The sequence below is a fragment of the Convolutriloba macropyga genome, chromosome 7 (assembly GCF_964194025.1).
Source record: "Convolutriloba macropyga chromosome 7, txConMacr16.3, whole genome shotgun sequence".
Taxonomy (NCBI): domain Eukaryota; kingdom Metazoa; phylum Xenacoelomorpha; order Acoela; family Convolutidae; genus Convolutriloba; species Convolutriloba macropyga.
This window is the reverse complement of record NC_134474.1, coordinates 63,421,133-63,446,614: the sequence shown is the minus strand read 5'-3', so window position 1 is coordinate 63,446,614 and position 25,482 is coordinate 63,421,133. Positions and strand designations below refer to the sequence as shown.

Genomic DNA, 25,482 nt, shown 5'->3' with positions numbered 1-25,482 from the left:
CACTTTGTCCAATATTTCTCAATGAAGAAGCTAAAATTAAATAAATAGTTCATATTGAGAGACACCAACCTGTGGTGTTTTGATTAAAAAAATACTTCTTTGACTTATTTTCGGTATGGTGATTAGTCACTTACAGTTTTGGTGACTTCTTGAATCTCAATTTCAACTGAATGTTCGGGTAAGTTATTTTAAAGAAGTGATGAAAAAATTCCACAAAATTTAGGATAATTTACACCAAACTTCGAAACGGAAACTAGTGAAAAAACTGCTTCTTTTTTTGTTTTCTCTCAATTTGAAAGAGCAATTGTAACAATTTAAACTTTTTTTGACGAAATAGATGTCACGTTCAAACATTCAATAAAAAAACACATTTTGAATACTGATCCGTTCAATATTTTCCTCGTTAAGTATCTGTGGTATTACAATACTAGTTGAATCATTGCTCTGATCAATTAAAGAATGGAGGGACGGGAAAATTTTAATGAAAAAAATCAGTCAGAAAATATAGTCAAATTTAGGCAAAATAGATTTAATGAAAAATGTATCTGACCCTTGTATCACTCTATTATTTAGCGCTTGGATCTTAAACAGTTTATCTGCAGTATCAAGTAACAGTTTATCTGCAGTTTGTTGCATTATTATGAATACAGCAACAACTCATGAATAAGTTGCTCTTTTATGGCTAGGATAGATTTGTTGCTTGTGCTGGCAATTTGGAGCTGCTATGGCTGGAACAAATTCAATGAAAGGTCAAAAATATGAACATTCGACTCAATTGAATTAATATCCTCAAAGTCGATCTCCGGAATTCCACCTGTGGACTCAGAGCAAAGTGTCTCTTCGTCGATAGTTTTAACTATGAATTATTGCCTTCTGCACTTATGCCGACTACAAATTGGAACGGTTCAAACATTTTTTTGCCGCATATTTGATGTCTTCAGCAAACTTTTAGCTATGGACCGCTTCTTGCGATTTGCTAGCTGCAAGGACGCCTAGAACATTTTACCTTTTCTGGATTGGGCTAAGTGATGCATAGTGCCTAAAACACTTTGCATGAAAACACAATTAACAAAATAACGACTATCTTTTTTGTTTTTGCTCACAGTTTCTCTTTGTGAGGTTAGCCCAACCCCCCCCCCCCCGGCGCCGAGGATTCACTCCAAGAATAACGGGGAAAACAGTGTAAAGAGTGCAAAAAATAGAAGAGTTTCACTCCTATTTCTCCCCTTAATTAACGGTGGAAGAGTGTAATTACAAGAGTGTAATTTTAAAAAATAAAATTGGAAGGAGGTACTGAAGATCGATCCCCATCTTCCCTCTCTCGAACATGTTCCATTCACCTTGAGCGCTAACCCTTGCGCCAACTGATACTATCGTTATACGTTTCAATTTTGGTTATAATGGTAGTTGTGTAAGAGTATTTTATTATATCAGTCCACCCTAAATTACACTCTTAGTAAAGAGTAAAAAAGTGGAAAAAAAAAGTGTAAATACAGTGGAATTTTTTTGAAATTACACTCTTACATTCTTTTACCCGATAAATAGGAGTGGAGTACGCATTACACCTTAATCCCCGCTAACTAGGGTTGGATTAAGGGTGAAACCTCGGCCAGGGCCACAACAGGTCAGGCTTTAAAATAAAAATATGGAAAATTGACCTTTATTAAAGCAACAATCGTATTTAGCGTGCACGAAGACAACGTGCACTTGAAACGAGCAAACAAATAGTTGCTCCCCCCAAACAGAGAGATTCTTCCCACTCTGCTCAAACATATAGTTGCTCCTCCATTAATTAGTCCAATCTTAATCAATTTCAAGCACTCAATTTTAGATCACTTTGTCCAATATTTCTCAATGAAGAAGCTAAAATTAAATAAATAGTTCATATTGAGAGACACCAACCTGTGGTGTTTTGATTAAAAAAATACTTTTTTGACTTATTTTCGGTATGTTGATTAGTCACTTACAGTTTTGGTGACTTCTTGAATCTCAATTTCAACTGAATGTTCGGGTAAGTTATTTTAAAGAAGTGATGAAAAAATTCCACAAAATTTAGGATAATTTACACCAAACTTCGAAACGGAAACTAGTGAAAAAACTGCTTCTTTTTTTGTTTTCTCTCAATTTGAAAGAGCAATTGTAACAATTTAAACTTTTTTTGACGAAATAGATGTCACGTTCAAACATTCAATAAAAAAACACATTTTGAATACTGATCCGTTCAATATTTTCCTCGTTAAGTATCTGTGGTATTACAATACTAGTTGAATCATTGCTCTGATCAATTAAAGAATGGAGGGACGGGAAAAATTTAATGAAAAAAATCAGTCAGAAAATTTAGTCAAATTCAGGCAAAATAGATTTAATGAAAAATGTATCTGACCCTTGTATCACTCTATTATTTAGCGCTTGGATCTTAAACAGTTTATCTGCAGTATCGGGTACGAATAGTAAAGACCCCGGTGAAAAAATAAAGTTTTTTCCGCATTCAAATGAACAAACTGCTGTGTGAGACAATTAGCACCAATGCAAATACATGTACTCTCAATGAAGTCTCATATTGATGATTTTGACGAGTAACGCTGTGGTATCTTGGCTCAAAGCGGAAGATGATTTTTTTGTAATACCTGGCCCTGGTCAAAACAAAAAATAAATATTTCTGGTTCGTTGGGATTATCTTTCCAATGTTACATATAAAAAAGATTAACAGAATTGTATTTGAAACAACAAAAAAATGGTTGGAGTGGTAATGGTAAGGTTGAATCTCAGCTGTTTGTTGATTCAGTCTGATGGGACGTTTCCAGCTATTCAGATTCAGCTCCTTGTCCACCCCATTAAAGTAGCAGAAAGATTGAAAAATTGGATTTGTGTATTTGTGATATATCAAGATTATCTGAGCGCACGTGCATTATTAAACATCAGCGCACACATGACAACTATGTCGGTCGAAATCTAAATCTAGCCATCTTAAGAGTAGAGACAAAAAGTGTGTGCAAGAAAGTGGAAATTTTATTAAATTGATTCCTAAGCTATTTCATCCTTAGTTCAGTTTTTGTCCCAAAATAAGGTGATGATTGACGGTGAAAAACTTCTTCATGAAGTAGCCGCAGCTTTTAACGTTGAGAGCAATGAATTTTTAAAAAAATTTCGGTGAACTTGTCGCTGAAATTTTGCTATTCATCTCCTTTGAGCATTTCCTACAAAATGCATAGTTTTCTGCCTGGTTCAAACTACAACCTTCTTGTCACTAAATAAAAAGGCACAATTTCCAAAATAAATGGTCTAAGTGAGGAAGTACCTTTATTTGAATTACAATTGCACGACAATTTTTCAATATCCTTGCTTTTATACGAAATCGTGCCAAAAGATATCGAGTAAAGAAAAGGGCAGGAAGTAATTGGGCGATGCGCTTTTCAAATAAATAGCGCTATATAAACACACGAAAAAAATTACATGCACTTAAAATACATTCCAATATACGTAGAGAGCTCGGAAACAGTACATTTAACGAAATTTCATTGGGCGTACTAAAATACTAAATCAGTTTTGCCCTCTTAAGCGTAATATTTGTTTCAAAATTGTTTCATAAATCGATAGACAGACCTAGACCTGTCAAAAATATTGGTAGATTTGCCGCTCTGAAGCAATTTGCGTTTTACCTTAATCACTTTGCGTCAAACTGATTCCTCAGCTATTTCATCCTTGGTTCCATTTTCATCCCAAAATAAGGTGATGATAGACGGCGAAAAACTTCATGTAGCCGCAGCTTTTAGCGGTGAAAGCAATGAATTTTTAAAAAATTGTGGTGAACTTGTCGCTGAAATTTTGCTCTTCATCTCCTTTGGGCATTTCCTACAAAATGCATAGTTTTCTGCCTGGTTCAAACTACAACCTTCTGGCCACTAAGTAAAAAGGCACAATTTCCAACAAAAATGGTCTAAGTGAGGAAGTACTTTTATCTGAATTACAATTGCACGACGATTTCACAATATCTTTGCTTTTATTCGAAATCGTGCCGCAAAGATATCGAGTAAAGGAAAGGACAGGAAGTAAATGAGCGATGAGCTTTCCAAATAAATAGCGCTATGTAGACACACGAAAAAAATTAAAGGCCCATAAAATACCTTCCAATATACTTAGAGAGCTCGGAAACAGTACATTTAACGAAATTTCCTTGGGCGTACTAAAATAATAAATCAATTTTGCCCTCTTAAGCGAAATACTTGTTTCAAAAATATTTCCTAAATCGATAGACAGACCTAGACCTGTCAAAAATCTTGTTAGATTTGCCGCTCCGAAGCATTTTGCGTTTTACGTTAATTACCTTGCGTCAAACAGATTCCTCAGCTATTTCATCCTTGGTTCATTTTTGTCCCAAAATAAGGTGATGATTAACGGCGAACAATTTCATGTAGCCGCAGCTTTTAGCGGTGAAAGCAATGATTTTTTTGAAAAAATTGTGGTGAACTTGTCGCTGAAATTTTGCTATTCATCTCCTTTGAGCATTTCCTACAAAATGCATAGTTTTCTGCCTGGTTCAAACTAAAACCTTCTTGTCACTAAGTAAAAAGACACAATTTCCAAAAAAATGATCTAAGTGAGGAAGTACCTTTATTTGAATTACCATTGCACGACGATATTTCAATATCTTTACTTTGATTTGAAATCGTGCCACTAAGATATCGAGTAAACAAAAGGGCAGGAAGTAATTGGGCGATGCGCTTTTCAAATAAATAGCGCTATATAAACACACGAAAAAAATTAAATGCACTTAAAATACGTTCCAATATATGTAGAGAGCTCGGAAAAAGTAAATTTAACGAAGTTTCATTGGGCACACTAAAATACTAAATCAAGTTTGCCCTCTTAAGAGTAATATTTGGTTCAAAAATGTTTCATAAATCGATAGACAGACCTAGACCTGTCAAAAATATTGCTAGATTTGCCGCTCTGAAGCATTTTGCGTTTTACCTTAATTACTTTGCATCAAACTGATTCCTCAGCTATTTCATCCTTGGTTCCATTTTTGTCCCAAAACAAGGTGATGATTGACGGCGAAAAACTTCATGTAGCCGCAGCTTTTAGCGGTGAAAGCAATGAATTTTTAAAAAATTGTTGTGAAATTGTCGCTGAAATTTTGCTATTCATCTCCTTTGAGCATTTCCTACAAAATGCATAGTTTTCTGCCTGGTTCAAATTAGAACCTTCTTGTCACTAAGTAAAAAGGCACAATTTCCAAAAAAAATGGTCTAAGTGAGGAAGTACCTTTATTTGAATTACAATTGCACGACGATTTTTCAATATTTCGCTTTTATTTGAAATTGTGCCACTAAGATATCGAGTAAACAAAAGGGCAGGAAGTAATTGGGCGATGCGTTTTTCAAATAAATAGCGCAATATAAACACACGAAAAAAATTATATGCACTTAAAATACGTTCCAATATATGTAGAGAGCTCGGAAACTGTACATTTAACGAAATTTCATTGGGCGTACTAAAATAATAAACCAATTTTGCCCTCTTAAGCGAAATATTTGTTTCAAAAATATTTCCTAAATCGATAGACAGACCTAGACCTGTCAAAAATCTTGCTAGATTTGCCACTCTGAAGCATTTTGCGTTTTACCTTAATTACTTTGCGTCAAACTGGTTCCTCATCTATTTCATCCTTGGTTCCATTTTTGTCCCAAAATAAGGTGATGATTGACGGCGAAAAACTTCATGTAGCCGCAGCTTTTAGCGGTGAAAGCAAGGAATTTTTAAAAAATTGTTGTGAAATTGTCGCTGAAATTTTGCTATTCATCTCCTTTGAGCATTTCCTACAAAATGCATAGTTTTCTGCCTGGTTCAAATTACAACCTTCTTGTCACTAAGTAAAAAGGCACAATTTCCAAAAAAAATGGTCTAAGTGAGGAAGTACCTTTATTTGAATTAAAATTGCACGACGATTTTTCAATATCTTTGCTTTTATTTGAAATCATGCCACTAAGATTTCGAGTATAAACAAAAGGGCAGGAAGTAATTGGGCGATGCGCTTTTCAAATAAATAGCGCAATATAAACACACGAAAAAAATTAAATGCAGTTAAAATACGTTCCAATATATGTAGAGAGCTTGGAAAAAGTACACTTAACGAAGTTTCATGGGGCGCACTAAAATACTAAATCAAGTTTGCCCTCTTAAGCGTAATATTTGTTTCAAAAATGTTTCATAAACCGATAGACAGACCTAGACCTGTCAAAAAAATTGCTAGATTTGCCGCTCTGAAGCAATTTGCGTTTTACCTTAATTACTTTGCGTCAAACTGATTCCTCAGCTATTTCATCCTTGGTTCCATTTTTGTCCCAAAATAAAGTGATGATTGACGACGGAAAACTTCATGTAGCCGCAGCTTTTAGCGGTGAAAGCAATGAATTTTTAAAAAATTGTTGTGAAGTTGTCGCTGAAATTTTGCAATACATCTCCTTTGAGCATTTCCTACAAAATGCATAGTTTTCTGCCTGGTTCAATTTACAACCTTCTTGTCACTAAGTAAAAAGGCACAACTTCCAAAAAAATGATCTAAGTGAGGAAGTACCTTTACTTGAATTACGATTGCACGACGAGTTTTCAATATCTTTGCTTTTATTCGAAATCGTGCCACAAAGATATCGGGTAAAGGAAAGGGCAGGAAGTAAATGAGCGATGCGCTTTTCAAATAAATAGCGCTATATAAACACACGAAAAAAATTAAATGCACATAAAATACGTTCCAATATATGTAGAGAGCTCGGAAACAGTACATTTAACGAAATATCATTGGGCGTACTAAAATAATAAATCAATTTTGCCCTCTTAAGCGAAATATTTGTTTCAAAAATATTTCCTAAATCGATAGACAGACCTAAACCTGTCAAAAATCTTGCTAGATTCTCCGCTCCGAAGCATTGTGCGTTTTACGTTAATTACTTTGCGTCAAACTGATTCCTCAGCTATTTCATCCTTGGTTCAATTTTTGTCCCAAAATAAGGTGATGATTGTGGGCGAAAAATTTCATGTAGCCGCAGCTTTTAGCGGTGAAAGCAATGAATTTTTAAAAAATTGTGGCGAACTTGTCGCTGAAATTTTGCTATTCATCTTCTTTGAGCATTTCCTACAAAATGCAGAGTTTTCTGCCTGGTTCAAACTACAACCTTCTTGTCACTAAGTAAAAAGGCACAATTTCCAAAAAAATGGTCTAAGTGAGGAAGTACCTTTATTTGAATTACAATTGCACGACGATTTTTCAATATCTTTGCTTTTTTTTAAATCGTGCCACTAAGATATCGAGTAAACAAAAGGGCAGGAAGTAATCGGGCGATGCGCTTTTCAAATAAATAGCGCTATATAAACACACGAAAAAAATTACATGCACTTAAAATACATTCCAATATACGTAGAGAGCTCGGAAAAAGTGCATTTAACGAAGTTTCATTGGGCGCACTGAAATACTAAATCAAGTTTGCCCTCTTAAGCGTAATATTTGGTTCAAAAATGTTTCATAAATCGATAGACAGACCTACACCTGTCAAAAATATTTGCTAGATTAGCCGCTCTGAAGCATTTTGCGTTTTACCTTAATTACTTTGCATCAAACTGATTCCTCAGCTATTTCATCCTTGGTTCCATTTTTGTCCCAAAACAAGGTGATGATTGACGGCGAAAAACTTCAAGTAGCCGCTGCTTTTAGCGGTGAAAGCAATGAATTTTTAAAAAATTGTTGTGAAATTGTCGCTGAAATTTTGCTATTCATCTTCCTTGAGCATTTCCTACAAAATGCATAGTTTTCTGCCTGGTTCAAATTACAAACTTCTTGTCACTAAGTAAAAAGGCACAACTTCCAAAATAAATGGTCTAAGTGAGGAAGTTCCTATATTTGAATTACAATTGCCCGACGATTTTTCAATATCTTTGCTTTTATTCGAAATCGTGCCAAAATATATCGAGTGAAGAAAAGGGCAGGAAGTAATTGAGCGATGCGGTTTTCAAATAAATAGCGCTATATAAACACACACAAAAAAATAAATGCACATAAAATACGTTCCAATATATGTAGAGAGCTCGGAAACAGTACATTTAACGAAATTTCATCGGGCCTACTAATATTTTTAAATCAATTTTGCCCTCTTAAGCATATTTTTTTTGTTTCAAAAATGTATCATGAATCGATAGACAGACCTAGACCTGTCAAAAATTTTGCTAGAATTGCCGTTCTGATGCAGTTTGCGTTTTACCTTAATCTTCAATGAAGTTAATACGCCCTTCGACTTGATGTTACGGGGAACAGTTGCTTATTGAATTCAAAACAACATTGCAATAATCTGTATTTTTTGGTGTCGCCAAAATTCAAGCTCCTCGGAAACAATTTACTCGCTGAGATTGGCAAAAATCTTTTCATAATCACCTAGTTTCCCAAGTTCCGGCCGTTTTACAGATGATCTGATTTTCCTTCCGCCAACAGATTCTCCGCGAATTAACGTGAGTAATTTTTCTTAAGCCTTATTGTAATAAACTTAGATAGGATAATACTTTTATCCTTCATGATTTTTTTTATATCAGCAATTGGCGAATCTAGCTGGCTCCCCTTAAAGTTACGACGAACGGCTTATTATAAAGCGCAAAGATGCCTTGTACTGGAACAGAACTGGGAAATTTTTGATCTTGCGCATAAAACTGAATATCTGAACGCCGCCTTGAAAACCTGGAACAAAATTTAAGTATTGTAACAAAGAAAAATGAAATTATCCCTGCTGCTCGAGGAATCATTAGTTTAGTTCAAGACAGAGACAGCGGAGCAGTATAAATCCCATCATTTAAAATCAGGAACGCACTTGATCAGGAATGCAGTAAGAGATCAAGCCAGCGCCATCGCGACTTATAAGTATCAAAACTGGAAAGGAGGAGTCTGAAAGCAGCTTGAGGAGGAACATCGTAAGAAGGTAGCTTCTGCGGCCCTTTAAATTGAGTTGATGATAAATTCGTTAGCAGACGGTTCCGATACAGGTCAATTGAGCGATCTGTTTACTGCACGAAACAATGTAAAGAGCGAAAATTGTTTCCAAGAGAAGGTCAACTTATCACCGGCCGGGAACAAGGCACATGTTGCAAATGAACCCAGTTTGAATATTTTCGAATCATTGCTCAATCAAATCAAGCCACAGCTTTTCGCTCTTTTTCGGCTCAAACTCTTACTCACATGGTAAATTTGAGTCTAACAACAACCTCAATGTCAATAGGCCGGAAAAGAAACGTAATAAATTTTGTATTTGAGAAAGCACCTCTTGAAATTAACATAATTTAAGAACTGCAAAAGCCTCAATATACACCTCCATCACCATCAAAAAATTATGGTATGCCAGTTTAATTGGCAACACCCCGAAAACTGCCCGACAGCTGTCTAAGGCTACCATGAACTTTGATGGTCTGCAATTGGACGAACAACTAGCCCGCCGGTCAAACATGAATAAACCTGGTCAGTTCTCCTCATTCATCACCATTAAAAACACTTGCTAATGCCCCGCCATCCCTCAATCAACCCCAAACGCATTCCTGGTCGTTAACCCCAAAGACCTTCAATTTTCCTTAGTTCCACCCGCATTGTTTTGCATCCGCATCACCACAACCAGCACTCCCATTATAAATCAAAAACCACGTGGGAAACAAAGGCAATCAGTTACCGCCCTCTGAGTCCACATAGAACAAGTTTTCTCCAAAAAATGTTTTGGTACCAAACTTGAATTATCCAGCGGCCCCACAGCAGAGGCACATGCCCCAAAAGTTTGTCTAAGAATGGTCTAAGTGAGGAAGTACCTTTATTTGAATTACAATTGCACGACGATTTTTCAATACCTTTGCTTTTAATTGAAATCGTGCCACTAAGATATCGAGTAAACAAAAGGGCAGGAAGTAATTGGGCGATGCGTTTTCAAATAAATAGCGCTATATAAACACACGAAAAAAATTAAATGCACTTAAAATACGTTCCAGTATATTTAGAGAGCTCGGAAGAAGTACATTTAACGAAGTTTCATTGGGCGCACTAAAATACTAAATCAAGTTTGCCCACTTAAGCGTAATATTTGGTTCAAAAATGTTTCATAAATCGATAGACAGACCTAGACCTGTCAAAAATAATGCTAGATTTGCCGCTCTGAAGCATTTTGCGTTTTACCTTAATTACTTTGCATCAAACTGATTCCTCAGCTATTTCATCCTTGGTTCCATTTTGTCCCAAAACAAGGTGATGATTGACGGCGAAAAACTTCATGTAGCCGCAGCTTTTAGCGGTGAAAGCAATGAATTTTTAAAAAATTGTTGTGAAATTGTCGCTGAAATTTTGCTATTCATCTCCTTTGAGCATTTCCTACAAAATGCATAGTTTTCTGCCTGGTTCAAATTACAAACTTCTTGTCACTAAGTAAAAAGGCAGAACTTCCAAAATAAATGGTCTAAGTGAGGAAGTTCCTATATTTGAATTACAATTGCACGACGATTTTTCAATATCTTTGCTTTTATTCGAAATCGTGCCAAAATATATCGAGTGAAGAAAAGGGCAGGAAGTAATTGAGCGATGCTGTTTTCAAATAAATAGCGCTATATAAACACACAAAAAAAATAAATGCACATAAAATACGTTCCAATATATGTAGAGAGCTCGGAAACAGTACATTTAACGAAATTTCATCGGGCCTACTAATATTTTTAAATCAATTTTGCCCTCTTAAGCATAATTTTTATTGTTTCAAAAATGTATCATTAATCGATAGACAGACCTAGACCTGTCAAAAATTTTGCTAGAATTGCCGTTCTGATGCAGTTTGCGTTTTACCTTAATCTTCAATGAAGTTAATACGCCCTTCGACTTGATGTTACGGGGAACAGTTGCTTATTGAATTCAAAACAACATTGCAATAATCTGTTTTTTTTGGTGTCGCCGAAATTCAAGCTCCTCGGAAACACTTTACTCGCTGAGATTGGCAAAAATCTTTTCATAATCACCTAGTTTCCCAAGTTCCGGCCGTTTTACAGATGATCTGATTTTCCTTCCGCCAACAGATTCTCCGCGAATTAACGTGAGTAATTTTTCTTAAGCCTTATTGTAATAAACTTAGATAAGATAATACTTTAAGTCTTCATGATTTTTTTTATATCAGCAATTGGCGAATCTAGCTGGCTCCCCTTAAAGTTACGACGAACGGCTTATTATAAAGTGCAAAGATGCCTTGTACTGGAACAGAACTGGGAGTTTTTTGATCTTGCGCATAAAACTGAATATCTGAACGCCGCCTTGAAAACCTGGAACAACATTTAGGGATTGTAACAAAGAAAAATAAAATTATCCCTGCTGCTCGAGGAATCATTAGTTTAGTTCAAGACAGAGACAGCGGAGCAGTATAAATCCCATCATTTAAAATCAGGAACGCACTTGATCAGGAATGCAATAAGAGATCAAGCCAGCGCCATCGCGACTTATGAGTATCAAAACTGGAAAGGAGGAGTCTGAAAGCAGCTTGAGGAGGAACATCGTAAGCAGGTAGCTTCTGCGGCCCTTTAAATTGAGTTGATGATAAATTCGTTAGCAGACGGTTCCGATACAGGTCAATTGAGCGAGCTGTTTACTGAACGAAACAATGTAAAGAGCAAAAATTGTTTCCAAGGGAAGGTCAACTTATCACCGGCCGGGAACAAGGCACATGTTGCAAATGAACCCAGTTTGAATATTTTCGAATCATCGCTCAATCAAATCAAGCCACAGCTTTTCGCTCTTTTTCGGCTCAAACTCTTAACTCACATGGCAAACTTGAGTCTAACAACAACCTCAATGTCAATAGGCCGGAAAAGAAACGTAATAAATTTTGTATTTGAGAAAGCACCTCTTGAAATTAACATAATTCAAGAACTGCAAAAGCCTCAATATACACCTCCATCACCATCAAAAAATTAAGGTATGCCAGCACAATTGGCAACCCCCCGAAAACTGCCCGACAGCTGTCTAAGGCTACCATGAACTTTGATGGTCTGCAATTGGACGAACAACTAGCCCGCCGGTCAAACATGAATAAACCTGGTCAGTTCTTCTCATTCATCACCATTGAAAACACTTGCTAATGCCCCGCCATCCCTCAATCAACCCCAAACGCATTCCTGGTCGTTAACCCCAAAGACCTTCAATTTTCCTTAGTTCCACCCGCATTGTTTTGCATCCGCATCACCACAACCAGCACTCCCATTATAAATCAAAAACCACGTGGGAAACAAAGGCAATCAGTTACCGCCCTCTGAGTCCACATAGAACAAGTTTTCTCCAAAAAATGTTTTGGTACCAAACTTGAATTATCCAGCGGCCCCACAGCAGAGGCACATGCCCCAAAAGTTTGTCTAAGAATGGTCTAAGTGAGGAAGTACCTTTATTTGAATTACAATTGCACGACGATTTTTCAATACCTTTGCTTTTAATTGAAATCGTGCCACTAAGATATCGAGTAAACAAAAGGGCAGGAAGTAATTGGGCGATGCGTTTTCAAATAAATAGCGCTATATAAACACACGAAAAAAATTAAATGCACTTAAAATACGTTCCAGTATATTTAGAGAGCTCGGAAGAAGTACATTTAACGAAGTTTCATTGGGCGCACTAAAATACTAAATCAAGTTTGCCCACTTAAGCGTAATATTTGGTTCAAAAATGTTTCATAAATCGATAGACAGACCTAGACCTGTCAAAAATAATGCTAGATTTGCCGCTCTGAAGCATTTTGCGTTTTACCTTAATTACTTTGCATCAAACTGATTCCTCAGCTATTTCATCTTTGGTTCCATTTTTGTCCCAAAACAAGGTGATGATTGACGGCGAAAAACTTCATGTAGCCGCAGCTTTTAGCGGTGAAAGCAATGAATTTTTAAAAAATTGTTGTGAAATTGTCGCTGAAATTTTGCTATTCATCTCCTTTGAGCATTTCCTACAAAATGCATAGTTTTCTGCCTGGTTCAAATTACAAACTTCTTGTCACTAAGTAAAAAGGCACATTTTCCAAAAAAAAATGGTCTAAGTGATGAAGTTCCTATATTTGAATTACAATTGCACGACGATTTTTCAATATCTTTGCTTTTATTCGAAATCGTGCCAAAATATATCGAGTGAAGAAAAGGGCAGGAAGTATTTGAGCGATGCGGTTTTCAAAAAAATAGCGCTATATAAACCCACAAAAAAAAATAAATGCACATAAAATACGTTCCAATATATGTAGAGAGCTCGGAAACAGTACATTTAACGAAATTTCATCGGGCCTACTAATATTTTTAAATCAATTTTGCCCTCTTAAGTATAATTTTTTTTGTTTCAAAAATGTATCATTAATCGATAGACAGACCTAGACCTGTCAAAAATTTTGCTAGAATTGCCGTTCTGATGCAGTTTGCGTTTTACCTTAATCTTCAATGAAGTTAATACGCCCTTCGACTTGATGTTACGGGGAACAGTTGCTTATTGAATTCAAAACAACATTGCAATAATCTGTTATTTTTGGTGTCGCCAAAATTCAAGCTCCTCGGAAACACTTTACTCGCTGAGATTGGCAAAAATCTTTTCATAATCACCTAGTTTCCCAAGTTCCGGCCGTTTTACAGATGATCTGATTTTCCTTCCGCCAACAGATTTTCCGCGAATTAACGTGAGTAATTTTTCTTAAGCCTTATTGTAATAAACTTAGATAAGATATTACTTTAAGTCTTCATAATTTTTTTTATATCAGCAATTGGCGAATCTAGCTGGCTCCCCTTAAAGTTACGACGAACGGCTTATTATAAAGTGCAAAGATGCCTTGTACTGGAACAGAACTGGGAGTTTTTTGATCTTGCGCATAAAACTGATAATCTGAACGCCGCCTTGAAAACCTGGAACAAAATTTAGGGATTGTAACAAAGAAAAATAAAATTATCCCTGCTGCTCGAGGAATCATTAGTTTAGTTCAAGACAGAGACAGCGGAGCAGTATAAATCCCATCATTTAAAATCAGGAACGCACTTGATCAGGAATGCAATAAGAGATCAAGCCAGCGCCATCGCGACTTATAAGTATCAAAACGGGAAAGGAGGAGTCTGAAAGCAGCTTGAGGAGGAACATCGTAAGCAGGTAGCTTCTGCGGCCCTTTAAATTGAGTTGATGATAAATTCGTTAGCAGACGGTTCCGATACAGGTCAATTGAGCGAGCTGTTTACTACACGAAACAATGTAAAGAGCAAAAATTGTTTCCAAGAGAAGGTCAACTTATCACCGGCCGGGAACAAGGCACATGTTGCAATTGAACCCAGTTTGAATATTTTCGAATCATTGCTCAATCAAATCAAGCCACAACTTTTCGCTCTTTTTCGGCTCAAACTCTTAACTCACATGGTAAATTTGAGTCTAACAACAACCTCAATGTCAATAGGCCGGAAAAGAAACGTAATAAATTTTGTATTTGAGAAAGCACCTCTTGAAATTAACATAATTCAAGAACTGCAAAAGCCTCAATATACACCTCCATCACCATCAAAAAATTATGGTATGCCAGCACAATTGGCAACCCCCCGAAAACTGCCCGACAGCTGTCTAAGGCTACGATGAACTTTGATGGTCTGCAATTGGACGAACAACTAGCCCGCCGGTCAAACATGAATAAACCTGGTCAGTTCTTCTCATTCATCACCATTAAAAACACTTGCTAATGCCCCGCCATCCCTCAATCAACCCCAAACGCATTCCTGGTCGTTTACCCCAAAGACCTTCAATTTTCCTTAGTTCCACCCGCATTGTTTTGCATCCGCATCACCACAACCAGCACTCCCATTATAAATCAAAAACCACGTGGGAAACAAAGGCAATCAGTTACCGCCCTCTGCGTCCGCACAGAACAAGTTTTCTCCAAAAAATGTTTTGGTACCAGACTTGAATTATCCAGCGGCCCCACAGCAGAGGCACATGCCCCAAAGGTTTGTCCCCTCAAATCATGAATTATCATTCACCCACGGGATCCAAACAAACTGCGGTTTCCAGCATCAGTCGCCGCTAATGCAATTCCTCTTATTGATACGTCAGCAAACAAAAGCAACATACTACTGGGCCCGTTATACAACACTCATGTCACTACTGAGCTCCACTCCTCCACTCATGTGCAGGCAGCAGCAAGTCACAAAGTCACATAACATCAGACTTCATGCAACCGAATCCCTTGCAATGGTAACAGCGCAACTTTTGTCACTTCCACTGCTTCTCCGAAGTATGGATCTACCATTCTGAACCCGTTGAGCTGGAATGATCCAACGCATCACGACACTTTGGGTGCTTCTGTGGACTTCAGGGATTTGATAAAACAGTATGCGGACGCAGTCAATAGTAAGGGGAACTAATCGACTGCCCTAGTGGAAACTGTTGAAGTACAGTGGTTGCCCCTACAGTGGCATGAATTGTTTGGGCTTTTAAAATGCCATAGACTCGAAGTCACTGACTGACAAGATCAAGCTGACTTATTTTTAAAAACCAGTAACTGGAAACACAAAGACCGCTATCATTGAGATTCATACTGCAGAACGAAATACAAAAATGTGCTTAGGACACTTTAACGTAAATTTGGCCTGCCTCAGGCAGTTTTCAGGTCACATTTAGACAAGCTTTTCTTCACAACCAAAGATGCAAAATAGTGATAAAATCAAAAAATTTTCTGTAACCATATGAATTGCTAAGGTACTTCAGTCACTTCCAAACAACGATGACTTGAAGCGCGACTCACTAGTTAACACGGCATAGCAAAATTGCCTCCCGGAACAAAAGACTCATGGTAACTGTTTTTAGGATTCAGAAGCATTGTGTAAAACCTACCCTCCTCGACTTCAAAGATTTGCTGAGGCAAAAGGCCGAGGCATATGGCTTGACGAAAAAAATATTATTGAAGGCAAGAACTGAGAACAACAACTCAATAACCAAGACCGAAGTTGCCTCAAGGATTTTTACTGCCAACTCACAGCAAATAATCACAGAAACCAGCTGCAACTGCCACATCACCCCTACTCGCATTGTTTTTAAAGGAAACCACCGCATCTAGGAGTGTCGGGGATTCGAATAAACTCTTGCACTCAGCGAGCCAATGTACTGGCCTAAGCGAATTTCTTTTTCTCGTGTTTGAGGAAAAAAACATGATCCGGCAGGGCCCAATTCCTAGGAGAGATAGCCAGGATGGCTGCAACAGCTCCCATAAAACACTTTTCTATAGATCTGAGTGGTTTTATCGCAATCCCCATCAACCAATAAAAACGATAATGAAAGTGGTGACGCAAGTCAAAAGGAACCTTCTAGTGCGCAATCTTTGAGTACGATCGCTACAATTTCATCTGTCAGTAACGTGAAGGGTAAAGTTACCACGGTTTTAGTTTTGTGCGATACCGCTTGCAGTAACTCTTGGGTGTCCAGAAGAGGTTATTGACACCAAGTTGGTAGAATTGATTGTAAAACACACGAAAGTCAAGCATTTGAACCTTTTAAAAGGAGTCTTCACATGAAAAAAAATTTCATCGCAGACGCGGACGTAATCAACTTTGATGCACTTTAGGAAACATGTCCGCACCTAGCAATTCCAGACAGGAGTACTTATTGCTATGGAAACATCGAGATTATACCTGGACAGCATCTGCCAGAATACCATCCGCCCGTTAGAGTACGTCGCTGAAAACGAGAACTGCTCGCCCTTTGCCCTTTGCCTGCCCATTGACTGGGTTCTAAGCGGTCCTTTACCGCCGCCTTCAGGTTTAGTCTCGATTTAATGTGAAGCTAAGTTGGAGCAAGATGGTGAACTTACTAGACAAATAAGGTCTTGTCTCGACAGTTTTATGGCGCATTTAAGCAAGTAATTTTGTGCAAGAAATTTCTGAAAACACAACAGTACATAATGGAAAACGTACGATGTTGGAATGCTATGGGCAGAAGATAACATCAAATTACCCAACCATTGCCTCTCAGCGCTTTTTCAATTAAACCTTTGTAGAAACAGCTAACGAAAGACCAGCATTTAGAGGAAAAGTATTCAAACGCCTGCAAAGATGACTGAGAAGGGCCTTACAGAAAGAATCAAAGATGCCCCTAAGGTTGAAAGTGGCTCCGAAAGTAAGTGGAACGTACCGCACCATCAGGTTTTTATTCCAAACAAGTTGGGCAATATTTATAGGTTTCTGAATGGGGCAGCTAAATTGCATGGAGCAATTTTTGATAGGTCGTTACTTACTGGATCCGATTTACTACAAAAATTAATCTATGTACTCCTACGGTTCAAAAAACATCCCTTTGCTGAATCGGCCGACTTTGAGGGAATGTTCCAAGTGGTATTGTTACCATGCGATCAGCCATCGTTGCGTTTTTCGTGGACCCTAAATCAAATGGTGTGACACATCAAAATGCATTGACATGGGCAAAAGAATTCCTCACCTGCGCTAACTATGCACTGCAGCGCACGGCACATGATAATGCTGAACAGTATATGGCGGCCGAAAAACCCTCTTGAGAACTACTACATGAACGATTACTTACGTTCAGTGGAATCCCCAGGATGGACGTCAATCGGTCGAAGGAGTTGGTACATCTTCTTCATCGATTTGGGCTCAAGCTTACTACTTTTTAAAGCAATGTGCCAGATCTAACAGTACATAATGGAAAACGTACGATGTTGGAATGCTATGGGCTGAAGATAATATCAAATTACCCAACCATTGCCTCTCAGCGCTATTTCAATTAAACCTTTGTAGAAACAGCTAACGAAAGACCAGCATTTAGAGGAAAAGTATTCAAACGCCTGCAAAGATGACTCAGGAGGGCCTTACAGAAAGGATCAAAGATGCCCCTAAGGTTGAAAGTGGCTCCGAAAGTAAGTGGAACGTACCGCACCATCAGATTCTTATTCCAAACAAGTTGGGCAATATTTATAGGTTTCTGAATGGGGCAGCTAAATTGCATGGAGCAATTTTTGATAGGTCGTTACTTACTGGACCCGATTTACTACAAAAATTAATCTATGTACTCCTACGGTTCAAAAAACATCCCTTTGCTGAATCGGCCGACTTTGAGGGAATGTTCCAAGTGGTAGTGTTACCATGCGATCAGCCATCGTTGCGTTTTTCGTGGACCCTAAATCAAATGGTGTGACACATCAAAATGCATTGACATGGGCAAAAGAATTCCTCACCTGCGCTAACTATGCACTGCAGCGCACGGCACATGATAATGCTGAACAGTATATGGCGGCCGAAGAACCCTCTTGAGAACTACTACATGAACGATTACTTACGTTCAGTGGAATCCCCAGGATGGACGTCAATCGGTCGAAGGAGTTGGTACATCTTCTTCATCGTTTTGGGCTCAAGCTTACTAAATTTTAAAGCAATGTGCCAGATCTCGCTGGTCGGATTGATGGGTCCCCGCAATCTACTGAACCGAGGGTCATCAATTCATCCCAGGGGGAAACAATGCACGTGCTTGGGTTTAATTGGGATCACAACCATGACATTTGCGAGGAGGTGTAGTAATAGCACCATAACAGAATTTAACACAGCTCATAGTATTATTTTTAATTCAATTGTCTACACAATTGGTCTTGTCGCACCATTTAATGTAAGTTCTCGTTGAATCTTGAAGTCATTTGGCATGTCAATGGACAAAGTTGGGATGTCAAGTTGGCCAAAGACACAAATAATAGATTCTTTGCTTGGTGTGTCGAACTGCCGCAGTCGGTTAACATCACTATACCAAGAAGTTACTTTTGAGGACCTTTCATTTATCTCAAAATCCACATGTTTGGTGATAGCTTACAAGATGTGTTCAGTGCTGTAGGTTTTCCTCGGACTCGCGTAACTTGGATTTCTGGATAGACAAAAAAAATCGTCCAGGGCGAGGACCGCGTTGCACCGATGGAAGTGATGACCGTTCCGAAGTTGGGAATGCAAGCCACTCTCCTCGCTGCACCCTTGAAAACGAAGTTCAGTCGAGCATTGAGTGTTGTGTTGACAAAATTTTCATGTGGACAGATAATACGATTGTCTTGCAGTGGGTAAGTTCAAATAGCAAACAACCGATCTTCACTGCAAGTCGTGTTAGTGACAACTGGAATGCACCAGCGTTGAAAAATGGAACCAAATCGCCACTTGTATCAGTCTGGCAGATGCCGGCACACGCGGTCTGTGCGCCGAAATTTTGCAACCAAGTAACTAGCAGAGGTGTCCTTGAACTCAGCGATTTCCTATTGTACCAAAGACCGACGTCATCGATATCAATCTCGGCGTTGTGACCAAGGAACAAGATAATGACTGCACCTCATCCTTAGTCGAATCCGCAGCCAAGCCCGCTAAGGAACAAAGAACTCAATTATTATCGTTTGATGAATTCAGTTCCTGTCAAAAATAACTTCGTGTCACCTCATACTTGCTCCGTTTTTTACCATCTCACGAAAATTATCGCACCGTAGACGGCAACACAACGGACCCTTTTGAACTTGACGAAGCCGAGCGCCATCTCGGACCCTTTTGAACTTGACGAAGCCGAGCGCCATCTCTGGCACTTTTTTCAAGGAGAGCTCTTTAGTACCAAAAAAAGGGATCTTCGTGAAAATAATCCAGTTAAGATGAGCAGCCGGATTGCTATGTTTACACCGTTTATGGGGCCTTTTGGGCTCATCCGTTCTCCTGGTCAGCTTCGACAGTTAGTGGAAGTTGACTTCCACACTATACATCCTATCGTGCTGGATTGGAGTAAAACTCTCGCTAAATTCCTCCTGTAGCATACTCACTTGAAAAACCACCATCAAGGGAATCCAGTACTGAAAAGTACAGTAACGTTACGCAATCCTTAAAATACATTCCACACTCCGTTCAACCAAACCCAAAATATCCAGTGCAAAGTTCCCTCCCACTGAACACACGTCTGTTAACGCGCGTAAGCGCTGACCCGTCCGACCTCGGCGCTAAAACACTGAATCCTTTTCTAGTTGGTAACCAAGCAACCAAAATTTTGTCAGCCGCTGGCGTCATCGAGTTCGATCATCATTTAAGTGGTACGCTCGTGGACAGTCTTACGCCAACGCAATCTGGGCACGTTGGTTTAAGAGTATGTACCTGCTCTGAACCGTAGATCCAAGTCAAAAGACCTCTCAAAAATGTTGCTTGACTTGCCGCTCTAGTGCAGTTTACTTTTTGCCGTAATCGTCATTGAAGTTAATACGCTTTTCACGTTGATGTTACGAGGAACAGTTGTACATTGAATTCAAAATAAGATTCCGATAGTCTGTATTTCCAGCTATACTAAGTCTTTCAAGCGTTTACTAAGTCTAACATTATACCACTGAACAATTACCGCTCACGTTTTTGTTGGAACAAGACTAACTCCTTCTTGGTGGAGTAATTGCATTGAGATTTCGCGAGTCTAATTGATGCAAGTGAGATATTCAATTCCAACGCTTGTTTTTGTAAATTTTCAAAGTTACCGACAGAAAAGATTAATATGAAAAATTTAACCGCTTAAAACCGCTTGTCAAATCCCAAAAGTACCTCTAAAATATCTGCGTCAATTTTAAGCGCCAAAATTTAGCTGCTTTAAAATTTCGCGGCTTGTGGCAAAAGAACTTTTTTCGCGACAAAAAAAAAACGAAATTCATCCAAATTTACTGCATTGGCCGCGTTTCTTACATTTTAGCAATATTCAACGTATGAATATATCGAATCCAGAACTCAAAATGAGCACTTTTCTAGGTTTGACGCCTACGACGTAGAGGGAATGCTACGGCACTTCTCTCTCCAGCCATCTGAAGTCTCTCTAATTTCAGTTGCAACTGCAATGCATTGGCTGGACTTCGATCGACTGGCAGAGAAGATAGTTGAGGTGTTTCCAGCTGGTGCAACATCGCTGGCTGTAACTGGATACCTACCGGCTCAAATTATGAATCAGAACATTCTAAACAACGATATTTTTGGTGGCAGCAGTTTGAACGTTCATGGGGAACTACGAGGCATCAGTTTTCATAAAATTAAAGTTTCCCGGGCCGAGGTGTCAACGCTAAAAAACGCAAAATTATGTAAGATTGGCGTTGAATGCGTTGAATTTATGTAAGATCTACGCTTGAGCGTAGATCTTACATAAATTCAACGCATTCAACGCCAACCTTACATCTTTTGCGTTGAAATTTGGCGTAGATCTTACATATTTAGCGTTGAATTTTAGCGTAGATCTTACATAAACTCAACGCATTCAACGCCAATCTTACATAATTTTCCGTTGAATTTTGGCGTAGATCTTACATATTTAGCGTTGAATTTTAGCGTAGATTTTACGTATTTAGCGTTGAATTTAGCGTAGATCTTACATAAACTCAACGCATTCAACGCCAATCTTACATAATTTTGCGTTGAATTTTGGCGTAGATCTTACATATTTAGCGTTGAATTTTAGCAAAGATCTTACATATTTACCGTTGAATTTAGCGTAGATCTTACATAAATTCAACGCATTCAACGCCAATCTTACATAATTTTGCGCTGAATTTTGGCGTAGATCTTACATATTTAGCGTTGAATTTTAGTGTAGATCTTACATATTTAGCGTTGAATTTAGCGTAGATCTTACATAAATTCAACGCATTCAACGCCAATCTTACATATTTTGCGTTGCAGTTTGGCGTAGATCTTACATATTTAGCGTTGAATTTTGGCGTAGATCTTACATATTTAGCGTTGAATTTTAGCGTAGATCTTACATATTTAGCGTTGAATTAAGCGTAGATCTTACATAAATTCAACGCTTTCAACACCAATCTTATATATTTTGCGTAGAATTTTGGCTTAGATCTTACAAATTTAAGGTTGAATTTTTTGAATTCCATTTCAGACCACTTTATGATTTCAAAAGTTTTTCATTTGTTTTTACAAAAGTCAATTTTTCACTGTTTCGACCCCTACGCTTCACAGGTGAGAAAATCGAAGTAAGCAAAAAAACCACTTTTTAGTGCTCTTTTATAGTGCAAAATCCATTTGAGACCATTTTACAATTTCAAAACTTTTCCAAGTTTTTTTTTCGAAAAATCAATTTCACTGTTTCGACCCCTATGCTGCAAGGTTAGAAATGTGAAGTCAGAGAAAAATCATTTTTTAGTGCTCTTTTATAGTGCAAAATCCAATTGACACCATTTTACGTTCTCAAATTTTTCAAGTTTTTTTTCAAAAAGTTAATTTTTTAACTGTCTCAACCCTATACTGCACAGGTGAGAAAAATCACTTTTTAGTGCTCTTTTTTAGTGCAAAATCCATTTCAGACCATTTTACGATATCAAAACTTTTTCAAGTTTTTTTTTTCGAAAATTTAATTTTTTCACTATTTCGAACCCTATACTCCAAAGGTGAGTAACAAGAAGTCAGAAAAACTCTTTTTTAGTGCCCTTTTATAGTGCAAAATCCAATTCAGACCATTCGAAGATTTCAAATTTTTCGAAGTTCAAGTTTTTTTTCGAAAAATAAATTTTTTTTACTGTTTCTACCCCTTTACTGCACAATTGAGAAAAATGAAGTCAGCAAAAAATAACCATTTGATCTCTTACGGTGCAAAAACCATTTCAGACCATTTTAGGAATTCAAATTTTTTTCAAAACTTAAAAAAAGTTTTAAATATTTCCTAGTACTTCTCACATTATAAATGCGTTGAATACTTTGAAATTATGTAAGATCTCGGCTAAATTCAACGAAAAATATGTAAAATATAGGCTAAAATCAACGAAATATATGCAAGTTCTACGCTATATTCAGTGCAAAATATGTAAGATCTACGCCAAATTCAACGCAAAATATGTAAGATCTACGCTTTATAAGGATTTCGGCTCTTAAGGAAACCAAGCTACAGTGGCGCAATGGTAGAAGAGGCGACAAGGAAACAGGAGGTCAGTGGTTCGAGTCCTATACCCAGAGTTCTACGCGTTGATTTTTTGTAAGATCAACGCTAATTTCAACGCAAAAATATGTAAGATCTACGCTAAATTCAACGCTAAATATGTAAGATCTACGCTAAATTCAATGCTAAATATGTAAGATCAGCGGCAACTAGCGTTGACAAGTCGGCAAATTCACCGCCATTTCTTACATAATTTTGCGCTGAATGCGTTGAATTTTTGTCTTTAAATTCAACGCATTCAACGCAAAATTATGTAAGAAAATTGCGGTGAATTTTCCGACTTGTCAACGCTAGTTGCCGCTGATCTTACATAATATTGGCCAAATTCCTCGGCCCGGGTTAGAATATCTTCTTGGTTTGAAAACTGTCTGTTGAAAATGGTCTGCTGAAAGGAATGGAATCAATAACGTTTAAGAAAGCATTTGGTCGTTGCACTTTTTTGGCGGTCAAAAATGTGTTCAATTGTCAAGTGTTCAAAACATCTAGAGTAGAGAACTTTTATTGCGTTCCTTATTCTACTTAATTATGTCTATATTTAAACATGTACTAGAGACGATATAAAAATATGTTCCATGCTTCACGCTAATGTGTTCCACTCAAATTGGCCAATGACGCCAGGGTGTTTCATACCTACGAAAGAGCTCCCATCAATTTTTCAGCGTAAACTAATTTAATCGTTCCGTGCAGTGCAATAATTTTGAAAGTTCAGCATTTTAATGTTCGCAGAAATTTTAAAAAAAAATAATAGAAATAGGAAGAAGATATACTTTTTCGAATATCCATTGACTCCAAGGCTCCTTTGTTCACGTCAGGGGGATATATGATAAGTTTTTTGGTAATGGTTGATATATGATAAGTTCAGATCATGATTAAATTGATGACCTGGAAAAAATTTCACACTGTTAAACCTTTGGTTTTTGATAAGAAATAATTTAAAGAAAAGTTTTATGCAAACAATTAAGATGCCAGATCGATATGAAAAGAAACTTGACCTGTACAGTCAACTTTACGACCATATTCTCCACGAAAAGCTTCGAACATACATGAACTTCGACTTTGAATGTCTAATTAGCAAGTATCAGACATTGCCATTCGAGAAATATTTCAGGCACCATAAGTTCTTTCAAGTCTGCCTCGTGAACGAAAAGACATTGCTCGATTTAGTAGAATTCGTGCGATCGACCAGTTTCTATCAACTTTTTATGGAAGTTAACAGAGACAAAATTCGACAGGGACTGGAGAGAGATCCGATTGAAATGTTTGCTTACAGCATCTTAGAAATGGAGGGCTTCTTTGATGACAAGAAGATTGATGTACGCAGACAAGACGACTTAGAAGCTCAAATGAGAAAGGTCAAATTTGACACGCTGTGGACTTTCTTTGTTCACGTCGTGCATAATTGAGAAGCGCCGAAACATTTGAGATTCACAGACGAAGATATAAGAAGAAACTATATTTGAACTAAAGTGCTCTCTGGTGATGACCTACTAAAGTCAATACCGACTAAAATGTTACAATTTGTATCATTTTTTTTTCACAACATTAATATAATTTGTAACGGATAGTCCCATAAAAAATTTGCAATCCTCACTGCCCAAAACATTTCTTATAACTATTAGCGCTATTTTCTGGTCAGGGTGTCGTTATGTATGGTATATGGCTAATTCAGGTTCTTTAACACTTGCTAAACTCCTTACTTTTATTCAGCACTTTTTCAAGCGTCTCTGGCTAACTGTTGCTAAGCAATTTTCCAAGCGTTTTTTCATCTGCTTGCAGTTTTAATCTCATTGATTTTTTTTCACTAAAATACGATCTATTTACTGTTAAAGGTTTTTTAAAATTCTCCTTCACAAACGATGTTTAATAATGTTTAATTTATATTTCAATGTTCCAGAAATTTAAAAATTTCAAATGGCGCTAACGCAATACAAGAACCCAAAGAACACAACGTAGCCCAATGACGTTGGTGAGACGTTCTCGGTTGTTACAATGGTGAGCCGTAGACTCTGATTTTATGCGGAAACTCCAGTGGCATCTCAAATCTTGTCCAGTTTATTGGAAATAGAAATTTCTTGCTCCGGCATCTGCTACCTTCCCTGTGTTTGCAACTCAAAAAAGTTAATGGGGCTGATTGAGGGAAGCATCGGAGGTTGCGACGGAAATCTCAACGATGTATTTGTAAACAGAGAGACCAAAATACTTGGGTAGAATTTGTTAGAAGTCCACTTTGCTCTTTAAGTCAATGTTAGAATTTCGATCAAACTTAGTCTTAAACTTAGTGAGAATTAGAAAGAAAGTTTGACTTACCAGATTAGAAAGACAAGCAATTTGATTTTGATCAAAGAAATTATATAAATGAATCGTCAAGAAATGGTGCTGAGAATCAATATTCGGTTCAAATTGGTGAATCTAGATAACTATTATTAGAGTTAGATTAATTGATGTAAAATCTTCCCAGCATGTATTAAATGATGATGATATCTCCGGAAGTGTGAATGAATTCTCAGAAAAGTGCAAAT

At 37.5% G+C, this 25,482-nt stretch overlaps 1 protein-coding gene across 3 annotated transcripts in view; it reads left to right on the top strand.

Annotated features, from left to right (window-relative positions):
• The window catches only part of LOC142342443 (uncharacterized), a 36,805-nt gene extending 11,961 nt beyond the window's left edge, over positions 1-24,844 (top strand). The window contains exons 2-3 of one of the 3 annotated variants that reach the window (XM_075393768.1): positions 20,779-21,035; positions 23,926-24,844. In XM_075393768.1, coding sequence (XP_075249883.1) covers positions 20,779-21,035; positions 23,926-23,942 — 274 coding nt within the window. In that variant the 3' untranslated portion in view covers positions 23,943-24,844. Of the gene's footprint in view, positions 1-20,778; positions 21,074-22,884; positions 22,935-23,925 lie in introns of those variants that run through there. The other 2 variants (XM_075393766.1, XM_075393767.1) reach the window with 2 other exon arrangements.
• The last annotated feature ends 638 nt before the right edge of the window (positions 24,845-25,482 follow it).